The 22,987-nt window shown below is 53.1% G+C and overlaps 1 protein-coding gene across 7 annotated transcripts in view; it reads left to right on the forward strand.

Annotated features, from left to right (window-relative positions):
- ZNF423 (zinc finger protein 423) overlaps positions 1 to 22,987 on the forward strand; it is a 312,753-nt gene that overhangs the window by 269,266 nt on the left and 20,500 nt on the right. For all 7 annotated transcript variants that reach the window (XM_054697048.1, XM_054697046.1, XM_054697044.1 and 4 more), the window contains 2 exons: positions 16,044 to 16,175; positions 17,776 to 17,891. In XM_054697048.1, the coding sequence (XP_054553023.1) occupies positions 16,044 to 16,175; positions 17,776 to 17,891 (248 nt within the window). The remainder of the gene's footprint in view (positions 1 to 16,043; positions 16,176 to 17,775; positions 17,892 to 22,987) is intronic.

Below are 22,987 nucleotides of genomic sequence, written 5' to 3' on the forward strand. Positions count from 1 at the left end.
GCTTCCCATCTCTCCGCCCCTCCTGGTGTCTGACTTTGGACCACGAGTTCCCATCAGGCGCTTTTCCCTGAATGTGTCTGGGAAATTTCACCTGCTGGAGTCTGCAGCCCTAAGCCCAGTGTGGGCACGCTGGTGGCTTCACCTTCCCAAACACCTTCCCAGGCATGCGTGAGTGCTTATGAGGGCCTGGCACGGGCACCCCATGTTCTGTGCTTGCCTGTGCCCCTGGAACCACTGTGTCCCCATTTGCAAAATGGGAGGCCCAGCGACTCAGTAGCAGAGCCCAGATTTGACAAGTGCCCTGCCCGCCCTGTTCCAAGATGGAGGAACTAAGTCCAGGTACCCAAGACTAGTGAGGGGGTCATGGACCCCTCCTAAGGCGGGTGCCCTGCAGAGAAGAGCTGCCTAATTGAGGTGTGCTGCTGCTGCTGCTGTGGCCTGAGCCTCTGGTGGAAGAAGCACCTCAACTATAGATGGGTCATTGGGGCCAGAGAAGGGAAGCTGTCATTGCTGCCATTGTCTTAATCATTAATCAATGGATTAAAAAATTATAATCAAAAAGGCTCTCATTCTATTTTACTACAAAAGCTGTCCATGTTCATTGAAGGAGAGCTCAACAGTGCAGCCAAGGAAGAATAAGGAACAAACCCTGACACCTCGAGGTGACCCTCTAGCACCCCTGTGTGTCCTTTCTGCAGTCCCCAATAAACACACCTGAATACAGCTCCCCCACCCCTTTTAAACTGAGTTGGATTGTGTTGAGTGCCAGGTTTTGTTTACTTCCACTTACTAGCATGTGAGGCGGGAGACAGAATAAAGCAACGCGCTGCCTTTTCAGAGCAGGGCCTAGGGGCACAGGCCTCGGTCTTTCTGACCACAGGACAGGGACTAGGTAGCATCTGTGTCCACAGAACCCCTGTCCTTGGGCAGGAGTTGACTGAGTGGCCTCTGAGTGTGGCACTTTGCTGGGTGCTATGTCATGCCTAGGCTGTGGGGGAGAGATGGTCAGCAGGTGTGGGTGCTGAGGACGGGAGAGGTGGGTCTTGGGTGCTGAAGCAGGGATCCCCCATCAGGCTGGAGGTGAGGGTGGGGTGAGCAGGCTATGCTCCTCCAGGTGAGTGCCTGTGCTGGGCTCTGAAGGCACCTGTTGTCAGGAAGGCGCAGAGGGCATCTCTGGGGAGGGTTGAGCTGGTGGAAGGCACAGAGGTGTCCTGGGCAGAGCATCGTCTGCACTCCCATGCTGTGCCAAATGCTGGGGCCATGACCCATCCATGGTCCCAGGAGACGAATGTGGTTCCTGCTGTCTCAGTGGGCGTGAGAAGGGAGCCATCGGGGGAGGCCAGAACAGGATCAGGGACCCCCCCCCCAGGGCTTGGAGACATGCTTTTGATTTTTTGACTTCAAGTACTTGGGTAAAATCTGGCATCTGGTTTCTAAATTGTCGTTCAAGTCGGGCCCTAGTCTATTCTGGTGTAATTAAAGTGTGGATGGGGGTGGAGAAGTGGGCTTTGGATTTCTTTTTTCCTCTCCGGAATTTGAGGCTTACGTTGTCAATGGGATTGGGAACTCCAGCTTTTGCTGAAATGGGAGGGTCTGTGTTGAGAAAGTCCATCACTTTACGGGACCTCAAAATCGGTTCTGGTGATGTGTGTGTGTGTGTGTGTGTGTGTCCTGTCATTTGTGTGTCCGTATTTCCTGGTCATGTCCAGTGGGGATGGGGGGCTTATCCTGCCAAACCAGCCCTTCAGTGACAGCAGTGACCCTGGGACCTGTCTTTCCCCCACCAGCGGAGTGGCTCCTGCAGCCTGGGTCAGTGAGGCTGTGAGAGGGCCTCGCTGGGCCGCCGGACACCCACCTCCTGCCTCTCCTCCCACAGAGGCCTCAAACCATCTGCCCCCCTGAATCTCCACCATTTCTACCTGGGGTCCTCAAGGGCCTCGTAGGGATATTTTCAGGGTTTCTGGGTGACTGCATCATCACACATGGCATGTCCTTTTGCCTTGCCTCTTAGACTCCCCACCCCTAAGCAACTTGGGGGCCACAGTATCTCCTTGGCTGTTACCCTGGTGCCCCATTCAGTGCCTGGCAGACTCAGTTAAGTGATGGCGGTGGCGTAAAACCCACACTGATGCTATGACAGCCCTCATTTTCCATGTGGGGGACAGCGGACTGGGGGTGCTGGGGCCAAGACCCCACAGCTGATAGGTGTCAGGAAGAGTGATGGACCCCGAGTCCAAGGCTATGCCGGACTTGCTGAGCACAGCGAGTGAGCCAATAGGGACTGTGCCCTAACGACTGCATTTTGGTGGCAGGGTGGGGTGAGGATAATGGGCCTGCCTGGCCACCTTCTGTCACACAGAGGACTTGCTCCTAGAGCGGTGTCTGTAAGCATCAGTGGGCACAGAGCCTGTGTCTAAACTCCAGCACCTGGAACAGCATTGAGTGTGGGAACCTGAACCCGAAAGCACAGGCCAGTGTCCAGAGTCATGGGGGTTTAACCAAACAAAGAATGAGCCTCTGTTGAACACCTGCTGTTTGTCCTGACCTACTGGAAACACCAGACAAGTCAAAGAACTGCTCTTCTGTCCTCAGAGAATTTATTAATCAGGACTAAACTCTATGGGCTGTAAGTGACAGAAAGTCAAGTCCACTTCAGAGAAGCATTTGTTGAATGATACCTCTCCCCCCATTCCAACTATGGATAGCTTTGGCTGCAACTAGAACCTGAGACTTGAATGTCAGTGTAGGGCTTTCTCATGGAAACTCCTGGTTGGGAGGACAGGGAACAAAGCATCAAAACAGAGTTGGGGACCTCCCTGGTGGCGCAAGGGGTTAAGCCCAGCACTGTGAAGCAATCTGCAGCCTCTGCAGCACGAGTTCGATCCCCGGCCAGCCAGAGAGCAACCCACATGGCGAGCAGACCTCTCCTGTCTCGCCCTCTGCTCCCCTCAGCAGTGTATTTCAGTGGCTCCACCTGTTCTGCTTTCCACTCTGTCTCTGGTGAGTCCTCTCACTGCCCCCCACCCCGCCCATCCACCTCAGGACTGTAACCCAGTTCTTGTATGCATAAATAAATAAATCTTTAAAAAAAAAGGGTATTTTCTAGTGGGGCCTAGGCTCGTGGCAGAGGGGTATAGCTTCACACTGGGAGAAAGGGAGCCACTGCAGGCCCTTGAGGAGGAGTGAAATGATGGCTGTGGAGCCTGGGGGGACTCTCCAGTTGGTGTGTGCTAGATGGACCAAAGGAGGAGAGACTGCGGTGGCCAGGTTGTGGTGGGGCCAGTAGGGTGGAGAGTGAAGGGTGACTTGCCAGGCATTAGCTGTGATTTTTTTTGAAGGTATCTATGAAGCTGTCTTTTACAAGAAGGAAAAAGGCAAGATGCCAGCCAGAGCTGTACGGAGGGGCGTTCTCCTGCCATGGTGCGTGGGCCTTGAGCTGCCTGCATCTCATCAGAGCTAATGGCAGCTGTTCCGCTGGCTGAGCCAGCACGGAGAGTGGAGAGCTGCTTGGGGGTGGCCTCCAATCCCGCCCCCCAACCTCCCAGCAGTCAGCCCACCTCCTGCTCCAGCACAGACTGCCTGTCCCCTGCCCCTGTGGGGGTGGGGGCTGTCTGTGACTGTCAGGGAACTGCCTTCCTGGGCTGGGGTCGGGGTGGGATGGGGAAGGCATGGCCAGCTGGTGGACAGAACTGGCTGTGGGCAGAGGCAGACTGACCGGCCTCTGGGAGCTGGGCCCAAACCATGCCAGATAAGCGTCTGGGAAACTCAGCTCTGGGAGCTAAACAAATCAACAAGTTAATGTTTGATGTGAGCTTGGGGGAGCTGATAGGCTCCGTGTATTCTTAGTCCTGCATCTATTGGACAAAGAAAGGCATTAGTGCTATGCCTGGCCAAAAGCAGGTGGCATTTTGGTGGTGGCTCTTGGGGAGAGGAGAGTAGACGAGAGAGAAAAGTTTGACCTAAGACACTGCATTAGAGGGCCATGTGATGCTAAGCTTTCCTGTCTCGTATGGATTTTCAGCCAAATTCAAGAAAGAACTGCTCTCCCAGAGAAAGAGCTCAACGCTGGTATTATCGTTGGAATCATGTGAGGACTTGAAGGATGTATCATTGATTTGAATGTATTCATTTATTCCATGTTGCTTTTGAATTTCCAATTTTAGCTTCAGTTTTCATTTTACTCTGGCCATAGCAAAAACATGGTTCTTGGAGATGTAACTTGCACAGCAGAAATAAGAAACCACACCGGCCACTTAGTTAAGCCTTACGAATCCAGCACTTCTTGATTCACGAACGATGGGGCTAAGCAGTTTAGAGGTGGTCAGTCCCTGACATGGTCATCTTCTATCTCGGCCCTGACCACAAGCAAGTGTCCTCTGTCTCATGACAGTCTGATGTTTCTTGAAGATGCAGAAGATGCAGGGGTCCTGTCCTGGAGGCGGCTCAGCAGCGGTGGGTAGGCGGGCTCCTGCATTAGCTTGTGACCCATCATTACTGACCCATGTCTGGTCCAAAGTCACCCACCTACTGGTGTGATGCCCTTTAGAGAAATGTCACCCTTCCTGCATACTCCTGCATCCACCCTCCTGTTTGCCTGCATCCACCCCCCTGTTTGCCCTGGGCAGTGACCACATCAGCATAGAGGTTTAAGTGGCAGGTCGGAGTTCACCTCTGCACACTTTCTAACACAAAGCAATCGCAAACAAATGCTAATGAGCAAGAGGAATGAGTCTTTCTTCACAACATTTTGAAACATACACACCACAGTTCAGTAAGTATTTAGTGCCTGCTGTATGCTGCACAGCATTGGAGATTCAGGATTACAGTGTTGAACAGGACAGGAGAGGTACCCCGCCCTTCTTAAGTACAGCCAAGCCTGGCCACGCCTCAGCCACATTGCTTCTGAGCACTTGAAATGTGTGGGGCTTGATTTTTAATATATTTGACTTTAGTTAATTTAGATTTAAATAGCCACATGTGGCCAGTAACCACCACATTGCATGGGCAGATCTGGCAGATGCATACTTTTTAAAACTTCTTGATAGAAATCAGCCATTATTTTTATAACCATGTCATTTATTTTGCCCAGGAAGTCGTCGAGGGATGCAGTGAATGTGGTCAGAGAGGAGAAAGTGGGGGTTGTGGTTTCCAGGGGAGCACTGGGCTTCCTTGCTTTAAGTATTAATATCAGTGTTTAAGTATTAGTATTAGTGATGACACGGATAGTCCTGTGTCTACCTGGAAGAGAAACTTGAAAACCGGTGCTCCATGCATCTGCGTGTGTGCTGTTTGTGCCCATGGGTAGCGTCTGGCTTTTTGACACATTGCTATTGCTCATTTAAAAAAAAAAATGATCTCTGTGGGGGAGGAATGATGTCAACAGCAGAGAAAACCCTTGTAGTGGATGCAGGGGTAATTCAGGTGTCCCTGGCAGGGTCGGTGACAATAAGGATTTTGCAGCCTGCCTGTCACGTTAATTGTATGTTATTAGAGGCCATTAATCTGAGGATTATTAACATGATGGATTTTTAAGCAGTTGCCTTGTTATAGAAAACTTGAGTTTGAAGATCAGGGATGTGCATCAGGAGGTGTTTGGTGTGTTAAGGAAGAGGAAGCTACTTGTTTTCACCTAGTAGATCCCTGGGGATGCAGCAAATCCTTTTCTGGGGGTCTTGGTCTTATTCAGGTGGAAAAGGGTGAGTGTGAGGAAAATGCCTTTTTCAGTAGGATGTTGTAAATCCCTTATGTCTCAAGTTCTACATATTTGAAGGCAAAGAAGTACTGAATTCTTTAGATCTCCAAGAGTTCTCCCCTTCATTCTCAGTGGAGCAGGTCATTGATTTGACCATTCTCTCATTTATCAGCCCCCTTTTTTCACTAACTGCCTGGGATGGGCACCTCCGGTCTCCTGGTGACCTGTCCAGGTTCTGGTGGGCAGCTTCTCTTTTGCCAAAGACAACTCGTCACTGCATCTTGAATGTCACACATGGCTCAGACTGCTGGTCTGCGTTTCTGTCTGCAGACATTTGCAAGCAAAGCACCCCGGCAAGGTGGTGCACCCTCTGGATAACCACCCAGGTCCCCTAATGCCTCAGTGCTGAGTCCCTGGTGGTGTGGGAGCACACGGTAGAGTTGGAAGGGGCCTCTTTCCAGCCCGGATTCTGTCATAGGGTCTGTGTGTTTGAGGTTCTTGGCGCTCTGGAGACTGCTGTGGCGTGGCTCTGAGGAAGTGCTGGCCAGGGCCTTGGGGTCCACATGAACCCCTGATTTTGACCACCATGAAAATGCCACTGAGTTTTAAGACAGGATTAAGAAGAATCACAAAGAAATGGGAAATATTGGTCACAGGAGAATCCACAGAGAGGCAGGAAGTTGTAGTGAACTGGGCTGAACACAAAAGGTTTGAAATTGGACATGATTTTTGCCATGGAAAATATGGAGAGTGGTGTGGAGGTGGGAGAGGATCAAGACAGAGCAATTTGCTGTTGGAAATAACACAGGCTGAGTGCCTGGAATGTGCTGAGTGCTCAGGACCCTTTAAACACTTACTGGGGCTGGGGATGGGCATTGCATGGTTGATCATATGCTCTGGAAGATTCCACTGTCTGGATAATGCCCACAGAGGGCGTGAACACACCTCCATACAGGACCCTGGGTGTGCAGGGTACAGAGTAGACTCACGTCCAAAATAACAGTAGCAGAAGCAGCAGCTCTGGTTCGCCGTGACTGTGCTTGCTGGGGAGGGAGACAGCCTTCTCCCCGTTTCACAGACAAGGAGACCGAGGCACGGAGGGAAACTGCTCGGTCAGCGTTATCCTGTGATTCTCCAGTGGAGCCAGGAATCTCCTCCAAACTGGCTGGTTCTCAGCCCTGTTTTTTCCTTCACTCCCCAAGAAGCTTATCTTGATGGAACAAGGGTGAGTGGGGGCAGTCAGTTGAGCTGTCCTGTTTGCTGTGATGGGAAATCTCAAGGGCAGTTTACCCGGAATCATCCTCAAGCTTAACTGACCCCTAGCTAAGATCCATCTGACGTGGCTCTTGGGAGCAGTCGGTCAATGGAACCATCTGGAGTCTCCTGATTTGAGTTTCGGAGGAGAGAGCGAACAAAGTACTTGTAACTTAGGATAGCAGTGTCCAGGAGACAGACCTCGGGCAGATGGCCGCTCCTGCCATGGGACCCTAGGGTGAGTTCGGGGGCGGCTGAGCCAGCCAGGGCTTCCTGGAGTGTGGGGCCAGGAGGGAGGGCCTGCCTTCCCCACACCCCACACTGACACTTCTCCCAGGTGCGGAGAGCAGTGTGCATCTGCCCGGCGCCCGTGTCCAGCCTCTTGGCAGAGGAGGGTCTGGTCTGACCCTGGAATAAAGCCAGTGATGGCGCCAGGCTGAAGTGACATGGCTGCGTAGCAGACAGGAGGGGGGAATCTGAGTCAACTCCCTTGGTGGGCTCCTGCATGCTGGATGACAAGAGGGTCTAATACTTCCAGCAAGAATGGCACGGGGCAGGAGGCCAGCCTATCTACCACCTACCCTTGTCCCTATATAGATATTCAGCTGAAATGGGGAACCCAGGCTCCCCGTCTGTCCTGCCGCCCGGCAGCCACCACTCAGCCCCACCCCATCGGATTATTTAGTGTCAGCATGGCATCAGCAATGTCGTGGAAGGGGAATGTCGGTGGGCACCTGGGTAAATAATATAAATAGTTTTCTTTCTGATATGTGACCGGATTATTTTCCACTTGATTTCAAGCCTTGGCCCCAAGTGGCCCACAGATCAAAAAAAGATAAGGGTCAGTTACAAGGTTGAGCTCATTCTCCGTTGCCATGGCAACTGACCTCAGGCAACCCTCGGAGGACTACACCCAGCTCCCCAGGTGATATTTTTACTGTCCACGCCATCAATCCCAAGCCTTTCAAAACTCAGACTGCCTAATTGTCAGGGCTCTGTTTTGAAGAGGCTCCGAGTCCCCCGTGGGGCCCCGGTTCAGGCTGCCAGAGCTCATTTATAAGGCTTCCTGAAACACGGGGGATCGTGAGATGGGTCCCCCTGGTCAGAAAGGCCTGGGAAGGTGGCCCCGAAGGGAGGAGGAAGGGCTCAGCCCATCCTCCAGGATTAATTAGGAAAATGTGAGCTTGAAATGGGGGCGACTGAGGTGGTGAGCCTCAGGCAATGGCTGAGTGGTCTTGAGGGACCAGAGGTACCAGGAGGCCCAGAGCACCTGGCTTTGGGGCACTGGGTGTGGGAGGGGACAGCCGGGGGGCTTGGGGAATGTCAACCATCCACCCCAGCATCTCTGACAGCCCCTCCAAAGATAGCCCACATCATGTCCATCCTCATCCAGAGAGGGGGACAGTATCCCCACTGTTCGTTGATGACTTCTCAGTCTCCTGCAAATGTGGACACTAAGTGACTTTAGAAAACTTTCCTCCTTTTGAGTTCCTTAACACAGTCTCGGACAAATAGTGTGATGGCTGTGAACTCACAGCTTCAAGACCGCACGAGTCCCCCTCCACTGACACTCCCAGAAGCCCCCTGACAGAGATCTGTGCCCCTCAGGCTCGAATGCACGCCCAAATCTCAGAGGCGCTTTGAAAATGCAGGTTCTCATTCTGCAGGTCTGGATGGGGCCTGAGATTTTGCATTAACCCACCAGCTCCCTGGTGCCAGGGCTGCCGGTTTGGGGCCCACACCCCGCCCGGCAGAGCTGTAGATGCTTGAGGGCACTAGGGCTGGGGTGTTGAGGATTGCGAGCTGGGCCTTGCCCCCACTTTCACGCTCCTAATTCCTGTCCAGCCTCCATGAAGGACTCCCCTTCAGACCGGTTTCTTCTTTGCCCTTTGTCGACTCCCAGCCCAAATGTCACCTCTCCCTCTCCCCTGCAACCTGCCTCCCTTCATTTCCTGGTGGTATTTGATGACAAATCAATAAACAGCCCGGTCTGCCTGCCCAGATATCATTATTTGCCCTGTTCCCTTCTGCCCAAAGGTCTTTGTTCCTAACACAGAACAAAGGACTGAGTCCCCCATTGGTTCATGTTTTTATTTCCTGTTCTGGCTGTTAGTGGCTGCTTATATATTGGGGTGGCATCCAGAGGGGTCCTCTCCCTACCCGCCCCTTGGTACTGCATTTGCCCAGACAGATGCCCAGCCCTCTGCTCCCCCCCTTCCTATCTCCCTGTGTCCCTGCCTGTGTCTGAGCTTGTGCCGTGAGCCCCAGGCGTCTTTATATGACCTGATACTTGGGGTGGGCTGTGGGCTCTGCCCTTGGTGCTGTGGGATTGAAATCTGGTGAATTCATTACCTGAACTGGTAACGGGGATTTCAGCTTGGCAAGGCATCTTGCCCTGGCATTCCTAACACTTGCAGAAATGCTGTTGCAGGGACGAGGCCGCAGCCTGGGGCCAGCCCACGCTGTCAGTGGTGGGGGCTGCCTCCTTCCACCACCAGGAAAGTCTCCCGCATTCCTGCCAACTGCAGCTGGTGCTGGCGGTGGTGGGGGAGGGAGGTCTCTCAGATTCAGAGGTGGAAATTCGAGGGTGGGTCTGTCTGCCCTCCTCACCTGAATTTTTTTGATGATCAAGGAGCAGAAGGTGGCTTGCTGGTTGCCAGCCCTCAAGTCTTGTGACCTTATTTTTGTATTTTCTAAAGCCAAAGAGAGCTAATTGGGGTGAAAGGCCTGTTCCCCCAACCCCAGTTCTGCCACCCTGGTAGGGGCGCTCCTCTCTAAGTGTCCCTTCTTCCTCTGTCGATGGGGGGTGAGCCCTCATATCTGCCCTCTTGGAGCAGGTCATTTGGTGTGGATCCAAATAGCAAGTTCCTGAAGGCAAGAACAGGTTTTATAAGATATCAGACCTGCGAGTTTGGGGGGACTATTAGTATATGCTAGGCATCATTTGCCAGCGCCCCCACCCCATGTTCCTTCCAACCATTGCTCTCAGTGCTTTACCTAAATTATTCATTTTCTATTTACTGGGCCCCTACTATGTGTCAGGCCCCATTCTAGACAATAGTGGTATAGCAAAATAGCCCTCATGGAACCTATATTACTCTGTGTGCATGTGTAAAAGGGACACAGAGAGAGAGATAATGAGAATGAGAGCTAGTGAGCTTGCATATCAGCTAAAAAACAATCATCTCTGTGATAAGCGATAAGCCAGGGGCTGGAAAGCCTGTCAAAGAACCAAAAGGGGGTGAGGTATACGAAAGGATTGGGGTGTGCGTCAATTTAGCGGAGGTATGTAAGCAGGCATCCTAAATGAAATGGGGGAGAAGATGGTCTCGAGGAAGACTGTTGCTTGGGGGCAAATGTCCTGTATCAGAAGAAGCTGCTCGACTGCCAACTAAATCCTTGTGGTGAGTCTTGCCATTTCTAGCAGAAGCAGCTGAAGCTCAGAGAGGTCAAGTAGCTGATCCAAGTACACACAGCAAGAGAGTGATGGAATTGAAACTCAAATCCAAGTGTTCCTGCTTCTGACTTTGGTGTTTTTAATTGCTGCTTTCTGAAGGGAGGTGGCTAATTATGACCCCTGTCCACAGAGGGGGCAGTCCCTGCTTCTCTTCTGGATGGGTAAATGTGTTCATGATGCTACTACTTCCTGGGTGGGGACCTACTTAGAGAAGGGCCAGACACGGCCCACGATTTGGCAGGAGCAGGTCATGCTCTGTGCATTCGAGTTCCAGAACAATGCCCTGTCCACTCCCCACGGCAGCCTGCTGCCCCTCCCTCCCAGGCAGCAAATTATGGCCTCCAAATGTGAGCCCGGGCCTGCCTTTGACATCAGTGAGCCCCACCTGAGCTTCACCTTCAGGATTCTGATAATCAGCTCTCTCTCCTCCTGGCTTCCCCCAAGACCTGTATGGAAATAAGTATGTGTCTGCCAGGGATCAAATGCTTTTGGAGACAAAAGTCGGTGCCGAGGACATTACAGGGAGCTATCATCTCGGCACGGTGCTCTTCCACAAAGCCCTCTGCTCCTCTTTTGGGCTGACACAGTTTCAGCCTGAAAGGTTCCAGCAGGCTGACTTGGTTTTAAGCAAAAGCACATCCTATTATTTTTTTGAGAAATGAAGTGTAAAATTAACACTTATTATTCCTGAGCAGAGGAAAAAAAAGAGGTGGGGAGGGGGAACTCTGGGATTTTCGCGCTTGCTGGGTGGTTTGTTTGGCAGTTTGGGTTTTTATTTATTTTTATTTTTAAAAAATCATAATGAATCAATGGATTCCCTGTGTCAGCCCCGACTTAGGGGGACTGGGAGGCAAGATCTGCAGCGAGCAGGCGAAATCTGCATTTCACTTTACAAATGAGCGGGGCTGCATAATTCACTTGAGTTGCTTGGGTCTCTCTTATGGATGCCTGTCATGTGCTATAAAAAAAGAAAAAAGAAAAGAAAGGAGAGGAAGTAATTGTGCGTCTTAACTCACAAAATCCTCCAGCCCCCACGCCAGGGCGGAGGGGCCTGCAGGTCCCAGACAGCTTTGTCATTCTGCTCCAAGGCGTCCCCGAGCGCTGTGTGATCTTATATAATTCAGGAAAGTTATTCTCGGAGGGTGCCGCTGTCTGTGGACCCTGTGACTTGGGACAGAATGAGAGGTTGTCAGCGTCGGAGGTGGAGACGGATGGGGCAGCCGATTCTGGCAATATCCGCAGGCTGGCAGGCACCGGGTCACGGGCGCGCAGAAGGGTGTTCCTGCACTAACTAGGACAGCCCCTCCTGCTCTTGCCGCCCCCTGGCCCTCCCCTGTTTTCCTGGATGGTTTTATAGGCAGAGGCACACATAATGGACACCCCAGGGAGCGCCTCCGACCTGCTCCCGTGGGGAGAAGGCCTCATCCACCAGAAAGCAGATTTGTAAATCAGAAAGTCCAGCCTTGAGTGGGAGGGATTCCCAGGTCTGTGGGAACCCCCAGTTCTTCTTCTCATCCCCCCCACTTTTACTTTTTGCTAGTTTTATTCTTCCTCTTCCCTCTCCCCAGGTGTGAGTCTCTGTAACACAAGAGGGAGATGGAGTGTGAGGAGGGGGCCCAGCAGCCTGCGGTTGTGGGGCGGCCTCCTGATCTCATTAGCCCAGAACCTCCATGCCGGATTGGGGCTGTGATTTGCTTAAATGGCAGCTGTTTAGGCCCAGAATCGGCTTGCAGCTCCCGGGCCGCCTGACTGTGCACATATTTATGGACATGGGCGTTGGGTGTAGCTGCGTCTGTGAATCAGGGGGGCCGGCTGATGAATTGCTCAGCACTCGGAGAACGGAAAGTGACTGTCAGACGTGATTTCTCTGATTTATAAGTTGCGGGAGCCTTCTTTGTCCTCTCAGTGTTTGTATATCAGAGGGGCACATCTCCATTCACAGCCAAGTGGATACAGGCCCCCGCTCAGCAGAGAGCAGTAAATCCTCCTTTGCCATCTCAGCCCGAGGAGCAGGGCCCGGCTGGGCAGGGGAAGAGGGGCCTGACCCAGGGACATCTCCACGAGGATTTCCTCAGCCTCTCTTGAGGACCCAGGTGGGGCCTGTTCTTTGGGGGCCGGAAGAGAAGTGGCCATATCTTAGTTGCCAGGACCAGAAAGACTCCTAGGATATGGTTCAATGAACCAGGGTTCACTGTGACTTACCAGGGGCTGCCATGCTTGCTGGTATAGTCAGGGGAGGCTGCCTGGAGGTGGTGTGCAGATAGACTACATAAGAATAAGGAGGGCTTTGTATATCCTGTTCAGAGCACTCCCCTCATTGGCTGTGTTCCCTCAGCAAGTGGTCTAATTCTCTGATCCCATATTTTCCCTCTAGAAATGTGGTTTTCCCAGCAAGCAGTGTTAATTCTGCGATTCAATTATATTATAAACTTAAACTTAAGTTATACTATAAACTATAATAGAAACCTCTTTATTATTGTCATTTTCATGTAGCCTTTGCCTCATTAATGTCCAAGTGGTGGGTGTCCATATTTTAATAGGGAGGCCATATATAAAGTTGGTTTCATTCATTCATTCATTCATTCATTCATTCATTCATTCATTCATTCCTTGAATCTGTCCTTACTCTGTGCCTGTCACTGAGCAGCATTGTTTTGGGGGGAGTATTGGGGGTCTTTTGAGGCAGTCCCCCACACTGGAGGCCATCTCTAATTATGATGAGAGCCTCTCCATGGGGAGCGGAGGACGTGCGTGGGGCCTGTGCGGCGAGCGTGCTGAGCCCGCCCTGTGTCCCAAAACTTGTCAATGAATTCCTTTTCTGCTAGTATAAATGGAAGATCAGCTTGAATCTGTCGGGTGCATGTGGCCTAGTTGCCGGGGCTCCAGGGGCGCGACAAACACCCGGTAGATTCCAGCCAGTGGGCTATGTGGGGCAGGCCCACCAGCACGTGCACATGTGGATGTGTGCCTCTGTGGTGGGGTGCCGGAGGGGTAGGGGGTGGCTGGGCTGGTGGGGGGGGCATGCCTGCTGCCCCTGCCAGCCCCTGCCAGGGTCTAGGGACCCAGGGGCTCAACAGAAGCCTCAGCCCATCTGTGTTCACATCTTGCCCCTGGCTGAGTCCTTCCCCTACCTTATTTTTGCCTTTGAGGCCAAATCGGAGCACCTGGCGCTTTTGGTGCAGCTGGTCCCCTGGGGGAGCAGGGAGTGCGTGTCCTTGGCTGTCCCAGATAACACTCTCCGATCCATGCCTGGCAGCCAGCACTTATTGAGCACTTGCTGTGTGACAAGCACTGGCCCCAGCCACCTTTCTTGTATTGACTCAATTAACTCTCACACCGTCATTGGCGGAAGGCTGTCTTTAAAGGGGGAGAGGGGTAGTGACTTACTTTCAAGACAATTTTGTAAGGACAGTTTTAGGTGTACCATAAAATGTGGATGATACAGAGGTTTCCTTCATAGCCGGTGTCCCCACACATGCACACCCTCCCTAGTTATCAAAATCACTCACCAGTATGGGACTTTTTTTTTTTCTTTCCAAAAATGAACTTCAATGATACATCATAATCACCCAGAGTCCATAGTTGGCCTTGGGGTTCACTGTTGGCATTGCACACTGGACAAACGACATACATACCTCATTATACTCATTACACACCCAGAGCATGCTCGCTGCCCTCACAACCCTCCCTCTCCACCTTTCACTACCACCCCCTGTCCCGGCAACCACTGATCTTGTCATCATCTCCATAGCTCTCCCTTTTCCAGAATAGTTGGGATAACACAGTGCATGGCCTTTTCAGATTGGCTTTGTGGCACAGTAGTTCATATCTTTTCAGTGCTGATTTAAATTTTTGTCTGGTTTGGTGATTATGAATAACCAATATTAACGTTGGTGTGGATGGAAGTTTTCAGCTCCTTCGGGTAAATACCAGCGAGTGTAATTGCTGGATCAGATGGCTGGAGTTTTGTGAGAAACCACCCTTCTGCATCCCCAGCAGCAATGGATGAGCCGTCCTGTTGCCCCGCATCCTCACCAGCATCTGCTGTTGTTTGTGTTCTGGATTTTAGCCACTGCAGTAAGAGTGTAGTGGTAGGGGGCCTCCCCTGGTGGCGCAGCGGTTGAATGCTGGGCTGTGAAGCTGCCCTCAGCCTCTGCAGCACCGGTTCGATCCCCAGTCACTGGCCAGGGTCCCACATGGTGCGCAGACCTCTCCGGCTGCACCTGCTGCTCCCCTCAGCAGTGTATTTTGTCAGTCTGCCTGTTCTGTTCCCCGCTCTGGCTCTGGTGAATTCTCTTACCCTCCCGCGCTTCTGACTGTACCCAGTGCTTGTATGAATAAATAAATAAATCTTAAAAAAAAAAAAAAAAGAGTGTAGTGGTAGGAAGGCTGTTACTGAGCGCTGTAGACAAGAGGACACTGAGGCACAGTGAGCTTGTGTAATTCACTCAAGATCATGCCGTAAGTGGCAGAGCAGGGTTCCGACTCCGGGGTGATGTGCCAGAGGATCAAGCCAGCGTAATTTCCCATGACCCTTACTGACCACTGGGCTGTACTGGTCAAGGGGCCGGCCCCTTAGCTCCTCTCACAGCCCTTGGAGCATGGACTTGGGGGCCTCATTTACAGAATTGATGCCCAGGACACAGCATGGCGAAGCCAGGACTTGCACTCTGCCCTGTGATTCTGGCTGGGGGCCCCAGACGTAGGCTGTGTGCCTCCTTGACCGTGGCAGAAGTGGCATTTGGGACATACTTTCTTCTCTGGGCACTTTAAGTGAAGGTTTGGGGTCCCTGCAGCTTCTAGGTGGAGAGATAGAACATGGGCTGATCCGGAAGCAGGACAGGGTGTCAACTATTATCCCTGATCTACTGCGTAATCTTCTGTTTCAAAACTTTAAAAAGAGTATTTTATAGTGTTTTGGGATTTTCCCTGTGGCTGTCCATCGCAGAGTAAAGTCCCAGTGGGGGCAGGAAAGACTCTGCCCTGTGCTTCCCTCAGGCCTCTCTGACTGTACCCCAAGGCACAGTCTCAACTCCCTCTTGCCCCAGCTTCAGGCATACTCTCTCCAAGCTGACCCAGCTCAGGGGCTTTGCCCTGGACCCTGACCCTGTCCTAGAGTGCTCTCCCAAGTTCTCCCCTTGCCGCCTGTTGGTCATCTTTATTGTCTGTCTCCCCCACTGCTAAATGGGAGCAAGCACGTCATCTGTTTTGTTCCCCACATAATCCCCGGATCATATCAATGTGCCTGGCACATCCTCCATGCTGAGTAAATGTTCCATTGCATTTCTAAAATCCAAGGAGGTGGATGCCCTTGTCCATGCAGATCGCATCCTGGACCCCTCTCCGGATCTCACGGCCTCAGGTTCAAGTGGTTGAATGTGGCCGCACAGGTTGTCCCTGAGCCAGGGGGGAGGAAACTCACAGCCAGTGACTTCAGGAGGCAGATATTTGGTGTCCTGGGGGGGGTGGGGGGGTGGGGGCCATATGCCTCCAGGGCTGCACCATCTGGAGCTGGTTGGGTCTCAGCCTCTGTGGCCTCCAACTAGCCCCAGTCCTGGCCTGAGGCACCCGGGCCCCATGGGCTCCCGCTGGGAGAGAGTGGCTTGCAGGGTCCCTGACTGGTCGTGGCTTTTCTTGCAGAGGAAGGCATCAACCACGAGTGTAAGCTGTGCAACCAGATGTTCGACTCCCCGGCCAAGCTCCTCTGTCACCTCATTGAGCACAGCTTTGAGGGCATGGGGGGCACCTTCAAATGCCCCGTGTGCTTCACAGGTAAGGTGCCTGGCGGTGGAGTGCATGGGAAGAGGGGGTACCCAGCTCAGCCTTTTAGTTACTGCACCTCACTCTTCCCTTTGGATTCCGTGGGAGTTGCCCTAAGGCAGCTGGATTTTGTGGGGGATCTGAGGCATCAGCAGCCCCATTGTCCCACTTGCCTCCGTACAGAGCTGACCCCCCCCCATCTGTGCTCTCTGGTCTCTCCTCTTAGACAGGTTGGGTGGCCCCTTCCTCACGCTCCCCTCACCCCTGCACCTGACTGCTGCAAGTCCTTCCTCCACCCGAGCCTCGGCCCTCCATGCCGTCGGCCCCTGGTGGTCTCCATGTCCAGCTCCCTGAGCTGCATGCTCTGTCCAGCGGCAGTGGAGCCCTCCTGGGCACACCTCCTGCCTCCCCCTCCAGGCTCCATTTATGCTACAGGCTGGAGGGGTCAAGGGCAGCTCTGCTCACCAAGGCCCCAGCCCTCGGCTCCCAGACTGGCTGCCAGCCCAGGCAAGCGGCTGTCCCGGCCCGAGGCGAGTCTCAGGGGCTCTGCTGGCCCCCCTCCTGCTGCCCAGATGGCAGCCGGTGTGCGTGGGGGAGCCTGGCCTTCCTCGGCCTCCCCCGACATCTGCCGTCTGCCACGACGGGAAGCCCACCCTGGGGAGGGCGCCTGGCAGGAGGGGGCTCTGAAGTGCTCACCTCCCAGACATGCAGCTGCTGCAGTGCTGCCTCCCATGTGTGCCGGTGCCTGCACCCTGTGGGCTCCTGCCACCGGGAAGCCAGTGCTGTGCGCCGCGCCATGGCGAGCCTGAGGAAGGGGCTCTGCTAAGGAGCAAGTCCCCCCACGCTTCACGCCCTTCAAGCTCTGCCACAGGCTTGTACCACCCGCTGCCTCCCTCCCCTCCAGTCTCAGGGGCCCCCACCCATCTGTTCCCCTCACATTCCACGGGCTGGGTCGGGGCTGGCACCAAGGGGCCCCAGCTGCCAGGCCTGCCGCCGAACCAAGACACGGGCCCCTGTGTGGGGCTGCGGCAACCTCAGACAAGAGGAGACTAGTTGTTTACTGAGCGCCTTCTCATACCAGGCTGCTTCCTAGTCTCAGCCTCAGCTCTGCCGCCTGCAGGCAGCGGGACCTCACACACGCCCGTCCGCCTCCCAGAGGTTCCCTTCCACAGCTGAGCCACCTCCCAGGCCTGCACTGGGTTCAAGGAGCCCTCATCTGGAAGGGGCCTGGCAAAGAATGACGATGACAGTGACTTCCACTGGGCCTTGTACACCAGGCCACCTTTTAAGTCTTTTGCGAGTATTGTCCTATGTGGTTCTCCCAGCCACTCAGTGAACTACATACTTTAATGATCCCCATGTTTTGGATGAGGAAGTGAAGCCCAGAGAGGTTAAGTGACTTGTCTAATATTGCACGGCCCTTAAGAGGCAGAGCCTGGTGTCATTGGCTCAGGTGCCCCCTATGAGGTGGCAGTATTGTCTGGATGGCCCACCGTTTGGCCAGCTGTCCGTGCCTCCATGGTCCCCATTTGTGAGTGTTGTGGGCGAGGCTGCTCTGGTGGTTGGGCGGGTGTCCCCAGAGTTTGGCCCTCACAGCCATGTCTGTGTCCAGTCTTTGTCCAGGCCAACAAGTTGCAGCAGCACATCTTTGCTGTGCACGGGCAGGAGGACAAGATCTACGACTGCTCGCAGTGCCCACAGAAGTTCTTCTTCCAGACCGAGCTGCAGGTGAGTACCCTGGTCTGCTGCACATGCCCCACTTGGGGCTTCCATTTCCCCACCCATATTACATGATGACAATCCACTGAACTTTGGATCTGTGGCCAGTGGCTGTGTGGCCTTTGTGGCTGGTCCTGGAGCTTTGTGCAGCTCGGAGCTGGGTCTGGGAGCCTCCAGCTATGCCCAGAAAAGCCAGAAAATATTACAGTGAATGCCTGGTTGGGCCCCAACTTGGAGAAAGAACCACCACAGCCCCGGGTCCTGAGGCTGGTGTGGCCTCAGCTGGGCACAGTGGGCTGGATCAGCTTCCTCCGGCCCCCTCCAGGGCCTGCAGTAGCTGAGAAGGCCTGTGTGAAGAGAGGCTGCTCTGCCACTCCTCTTGTGGCCATGCCCCTCGGCGTCCTGTGGGGCCTTCTCAGCTGCTACTGGTTTCTGAGGCCCAGGTAAGGCCGCCTTCCCACACACTGGCTTTAGAGGAAATTCTTGTAAACCTGAAGAGGTCAGATGCCCACTCAGAAATACCACACACACTCAGAAAATGCACACGGACTTGGGCAACAGCATCACACACAAAGGAATGTTCTACACACATAATTCTACACAAACACACTCACATACACATGCACACGCACACACACACAGAAGAATGCTATTTCCATAGTGTAACTACACACATAGAAAATATCATGCACAGACACAACATACCACACCCCAGATAGTAGTACCACTCTCACATCCACAGAAACACCCCATCTGGGTCTGTGGTTGGGGTTCAGGTTAGTGATGCTGCATTAGCAAATGCCCCAACAGGGATGCCTGTGCTGCTGGTGTTACATAGAGGCAGGTGCCATCCTGGCCTCGCAGAGGGTCCTCTCCTTTCTCGTGAGTGTGGTCACTGAGACAGGGAGAAGCGTGGGGTGCTGAGTGGCACCCCAGCTTTTACAGCTTCTGCTGGGAAATGGCACCCACCTCCTGCTCTTATATTTTCTTGGCCAGAATAAGTCCCGTGCTATGCCCAGTTTCAACAGGGGCGAGGAAGTTTCCCATCCCCTGCTCCCCACCCTGTGCCTGGAGGCTGAGGGGAGCTGGCGTTTTTCTCGCCCCTAAGGCCTAGCCTGCACGGTGGGCTCTGGTGGCTGTGCCCATGTGCAGTCCCTTATGTGCTGAACCCGCTCTCTGCTGTCACCCCACTTTCAAGGACCAGGCGGAGCCATGGCCAGTAAGCAGGGCAGTCTAAAATTGCTCTGGGGGGCAGGGTACCCCTCTTCAGGGATTGAAGGGGCACAGTGGTGACTTGTTGTGGGTAGTTCCTTTCTTACCTGCTGCTGCCTGTCCTGTCTGCACACCTGGTGGCAGCCATCACTGAGAGGAAATGAAGACAGGACCGTGGTGGACAGGGGTCTCCGCCTGGTTAGGGCCCCCTGTGTGCAGGCTGGATGGGAAGAGCTGACCTTGAAGAGCACCCAGCGGTCTGCTGGAAAGCCTGTTCCACCCTGTCCTTCCGGCCACCTTTCCAGGTGCCCCTGGCCTTGTCTCGAGTGGCCTTAGTTGCACTGTAATGTGGGCCCATTAGGGACCCAGTGACACCTGTAAGGTGGTGACTACTCCCCTCTCACCCCTGTTACCTGCAAACCTGAGTATGCCCCTGAGCTGGGGACTGGCAGGGGACTCTTAGCTGCTTCCACTCTCATTTAGCCAAGAGGAGTAAGTGGGCGGTCATTGGGGAAGTTCCTGATCACGCCTGTGCGCCCTGCCCCCCACTGCAGCCGTACCCACCTCCCACCTGCCTCACCTGCCTGGCCCAGCTACCAAAATAGGCCCCAGGTCCCCAGACAACGGGAGCTTTTTATAGTCCACATGACAGGCCTCTTTTAAATGCACTAGTGCGTATAAACTGTGATTTATCCTAACTTAGGACTTGCTTGGCCCTCCTGGATCCTCCATTGTCCCGGGCGCCTAGAGGGGGTGACTTGCCTCTGTTGGCTGTTACCTTTTTTTCCAGAGAGTTTCCCAGCCTTGCCTTTCCAAGCTTGGTTGGCATCACTGTGCCAGAGACTGACCTTAGGACCAGGGAGCCCTGGTTTTAAGCCATTTCGCTTTGGCTGCACCCACCCAGGGCTGCAGGCTGCACCAGATGCCAGAGTGGTTGTTCGTGTGAGCTGGTGGTTTCCTGGGCCACCCCGTCAACCTTGAAGGCAGATCCTCAAATGCCGAGAACCTCACTAAATTATAGCTTTAACGAGTCACTATTTTCTACAATTAATGATTTTAATTACAGACCATTTAAATGTGGAAGTGTTGCAGCAACGCCAAGTCTATGCAAATCACGGCTTTCGTTAAGTAACTTGAATAGCAATTTTCTGGGTTTTTGAGAGGCGGGTATTTCAGCCGCTGAAGTTTTTGTCGTCATCATACAGAAGCTGGGGCTGGCAGGCAAGGGTGTTATTTCCCTGGGGTGACGTGTGGGGGCCTGGGTGGGGCAGCCCTTATGGGGCCTTAGCTCACTGGTCTCATGGCCTTATGTCACTTGAAGTGGTGGGGGACTCGGAAGCTAACATTTGGAGGTGTGGTTGACTGTGGCCTGGGAGATCTTGAGAAAACACAAGGTTTAGGATTGTGCTCTCTCTAGGATGAGATTTCCTGCTGTGGAGGTAGAGGTAATGGACATGGCATCGGACCTTGGCAGGCTTGGTCTGTGTCCGAATCACGGGTCTGCCTCCGCATGGAATGTTCTCTTAGGATGCATTAACAGGAGCATAGTTGCCAGAATGAAGGATGTTCAAATCATACTTGATTCTGAGTTCACCAGCTCTGGCCAAAGACTGAGATTAATTTAAAGGATTTTGAACAAACTGGGGCAAAGTCATTACAGAGCCATTAGGGGCAAGAGACAGAACTAAGCTTTGCTCTTCACTTGTTCAAAGCATGTATGTGGGTAGCCCACTATGTGCCAGGGACTAGATCCAAGAACTGACAAGACCGTATGAGTGAGACAGAGACCACTTGTGGGGCCTGAAGGATTGATAGACACTGTCCAGTAGTGGCTAATGATGTGAAGAAAATAAAATAAATTAATAGGATAGAGCCTGATTTGGTGGGGGTTGGGAGAATGGGGGTGAGTTTGGGTACTCCTTGGTAAGTGTGGTCAGGGAGGTGGCATTTGAACTGAGGGAGAATATGTCAAAGAGAGCTGTGTGTGCAAAGGTCCTGGCTGCTGTAAGCTAGGTGTGCTGGTGGATAACAAAAAGCACAATGAGTCAGTGGTGTGAAGGGGGCTGGCAGGTGGAGCCCAGGGCACAGTAAGGTTTGCAGGACAGTGAGGGATTCTGGATTTCACCCCCTTTGTGAAGGGCAACCAAGCAGGGAAGAGAGACATTAACTGATTTAGACCCTGATTCAAAATTTAAGAAGTTTGACCTTTGAAAGACACTGTTAAGAGACTGAAAAGTCATGGGCTAGAAGAAAATATTTGTAATTCACATATCTGATTAAGGATTTACATCTAGAACATATTTTTTTGAAACCTTAAACTGATTAAGAGGGGGGAAATCAACTAAAAAAGGACCCCCAAAATTCGATGCTTCCCCAAAGAAGGTGGGCACATGCATGCGAAAACTGCTGGGTAAGGCCACCGACATGCTTATCACACAAAAGAAACAGAAGCCAAAGCTGCAACGGCTCTGGAGTGGAGGAGCGGGTGGGACATCGAACTTCTCTGGTGGAAGTGCAAAATGGCATGGCCACAGGGCAAGATCATACCAGTGCCTTAGAACATGCTTAACGTATTGCCTAGCAGTGCTACTCCTAGATGTTTCCCCAAGAGGACTGGGCGCGTGTTCCCACAAACCCTCTGCGGGAATGATGACAACAGCTTTATAAATAACGGCCCCAAATCAGGAACCCCCTGATTGTCCCTGATTGGTAGATGAGGTGGTACTACTACCCAGCAATAAAAAGCATCTGCTACTACTACAACAACACAGAGGAATTGCAAGGGCCAGGTGCAGGAAGCCAGACTCAAAAGGATCCATACAGCGTGGTTTAAAGACATGACATCCTGGAAAAAGGCAAAGCATTGGTGCAGAAGACAGAACAATAGTTGATGGGGACTGGAGGTGGGGGAAGAGTTAGGGAAGACTAAACAAGGTTCATGTGCATGCATACACAAACACACACACACACACGCACACGCACACGCATGCACACACATGCTCAGGCCGTGTGCTGGGCTTCGGGCAGCTGGCCTTACTTCCAGGAGCTTGGCGGACTGTTTATCCAGAAGCCGTGGGTTGCAGTGAGGTGGGGGTGGCTGTTTGCAGGCATTCTGAGCTCTGTCATGGACAGGGGGCCATGCCTGCTGTGGCCTCAGGACTTCCGTAGTAAGAAGAAACTTAGGGCGTGGATTTTAGTTTCTGGTTTCTGACAATCACGACGTCTCTCTGGAGTTAGAGCAAGCAAGACGGTAATAAATCGTAGGGACACAAGTTCAGATGCCAAGAGCAGGAAGCGTCCTGTGTTTTGGTGGTCCTGTCTCAGCAGCCAGGAGTCCCTTTGTCCCGGCTCTGCCTCTTCCTGTGCCGTCTCCCTGCAGCCTGATCTTCTGGGCTCCGCACAGGGGGAGGTGGCTAGCACCGCCGCGGCTCCTCTCATTTCTGCTGACCTGGATAAATGTCACACCTGGATATTTCAACAGAGGGGATTTGGTTACACCAGTAGCCAGAAGAAACACCCAGCTGGCTCAGAAGCAGTGACTGCAGGCACCAGCCAGCTCATAGGCTACAGGCTCTGGTCCCTGCAGAGGGCAGGGGTCCCATGGTTGAGCCCAGGTCAGCTGCTGCAGTGAGCTGTGGCCGGGATCAGGCCCTTCAGTACAAACCAGCAGGGAAAGGGACACATGGACTGGTAGGCACCAAAACTGTGTTCAGTGGAAGAAGTGTATGGTGGTGAGGTCCCCGTCAGTAGAGGTGTGCAAGCTGAGCACTTGTCTGAAATGCAGCAGAGGGGGAGGTGGGACCAACTTTGTGGTACTGTGTATGAAGCCCAGCTCTGTCATGGAACGGTATGGGCCTCAGTTTCTTTATGTGTGAAGCGGGTGTGTTAATCGC

Source organism: Talpa occidentalis, unplaced genomic scaffold (assembly GCF_014898055.3).
Source record: "Talpa occidentalis isolate TD23 unplaced genomic scaffold, MPIMG_talOcc4v2.1 talOcc4.17, whole genome shotgun sequence".
NCBI lineage: Eukaryota > Metazoa > Chordata > Mammalia > Eulipotyphla > Talpidae > Talpa > Talpa occidentalis.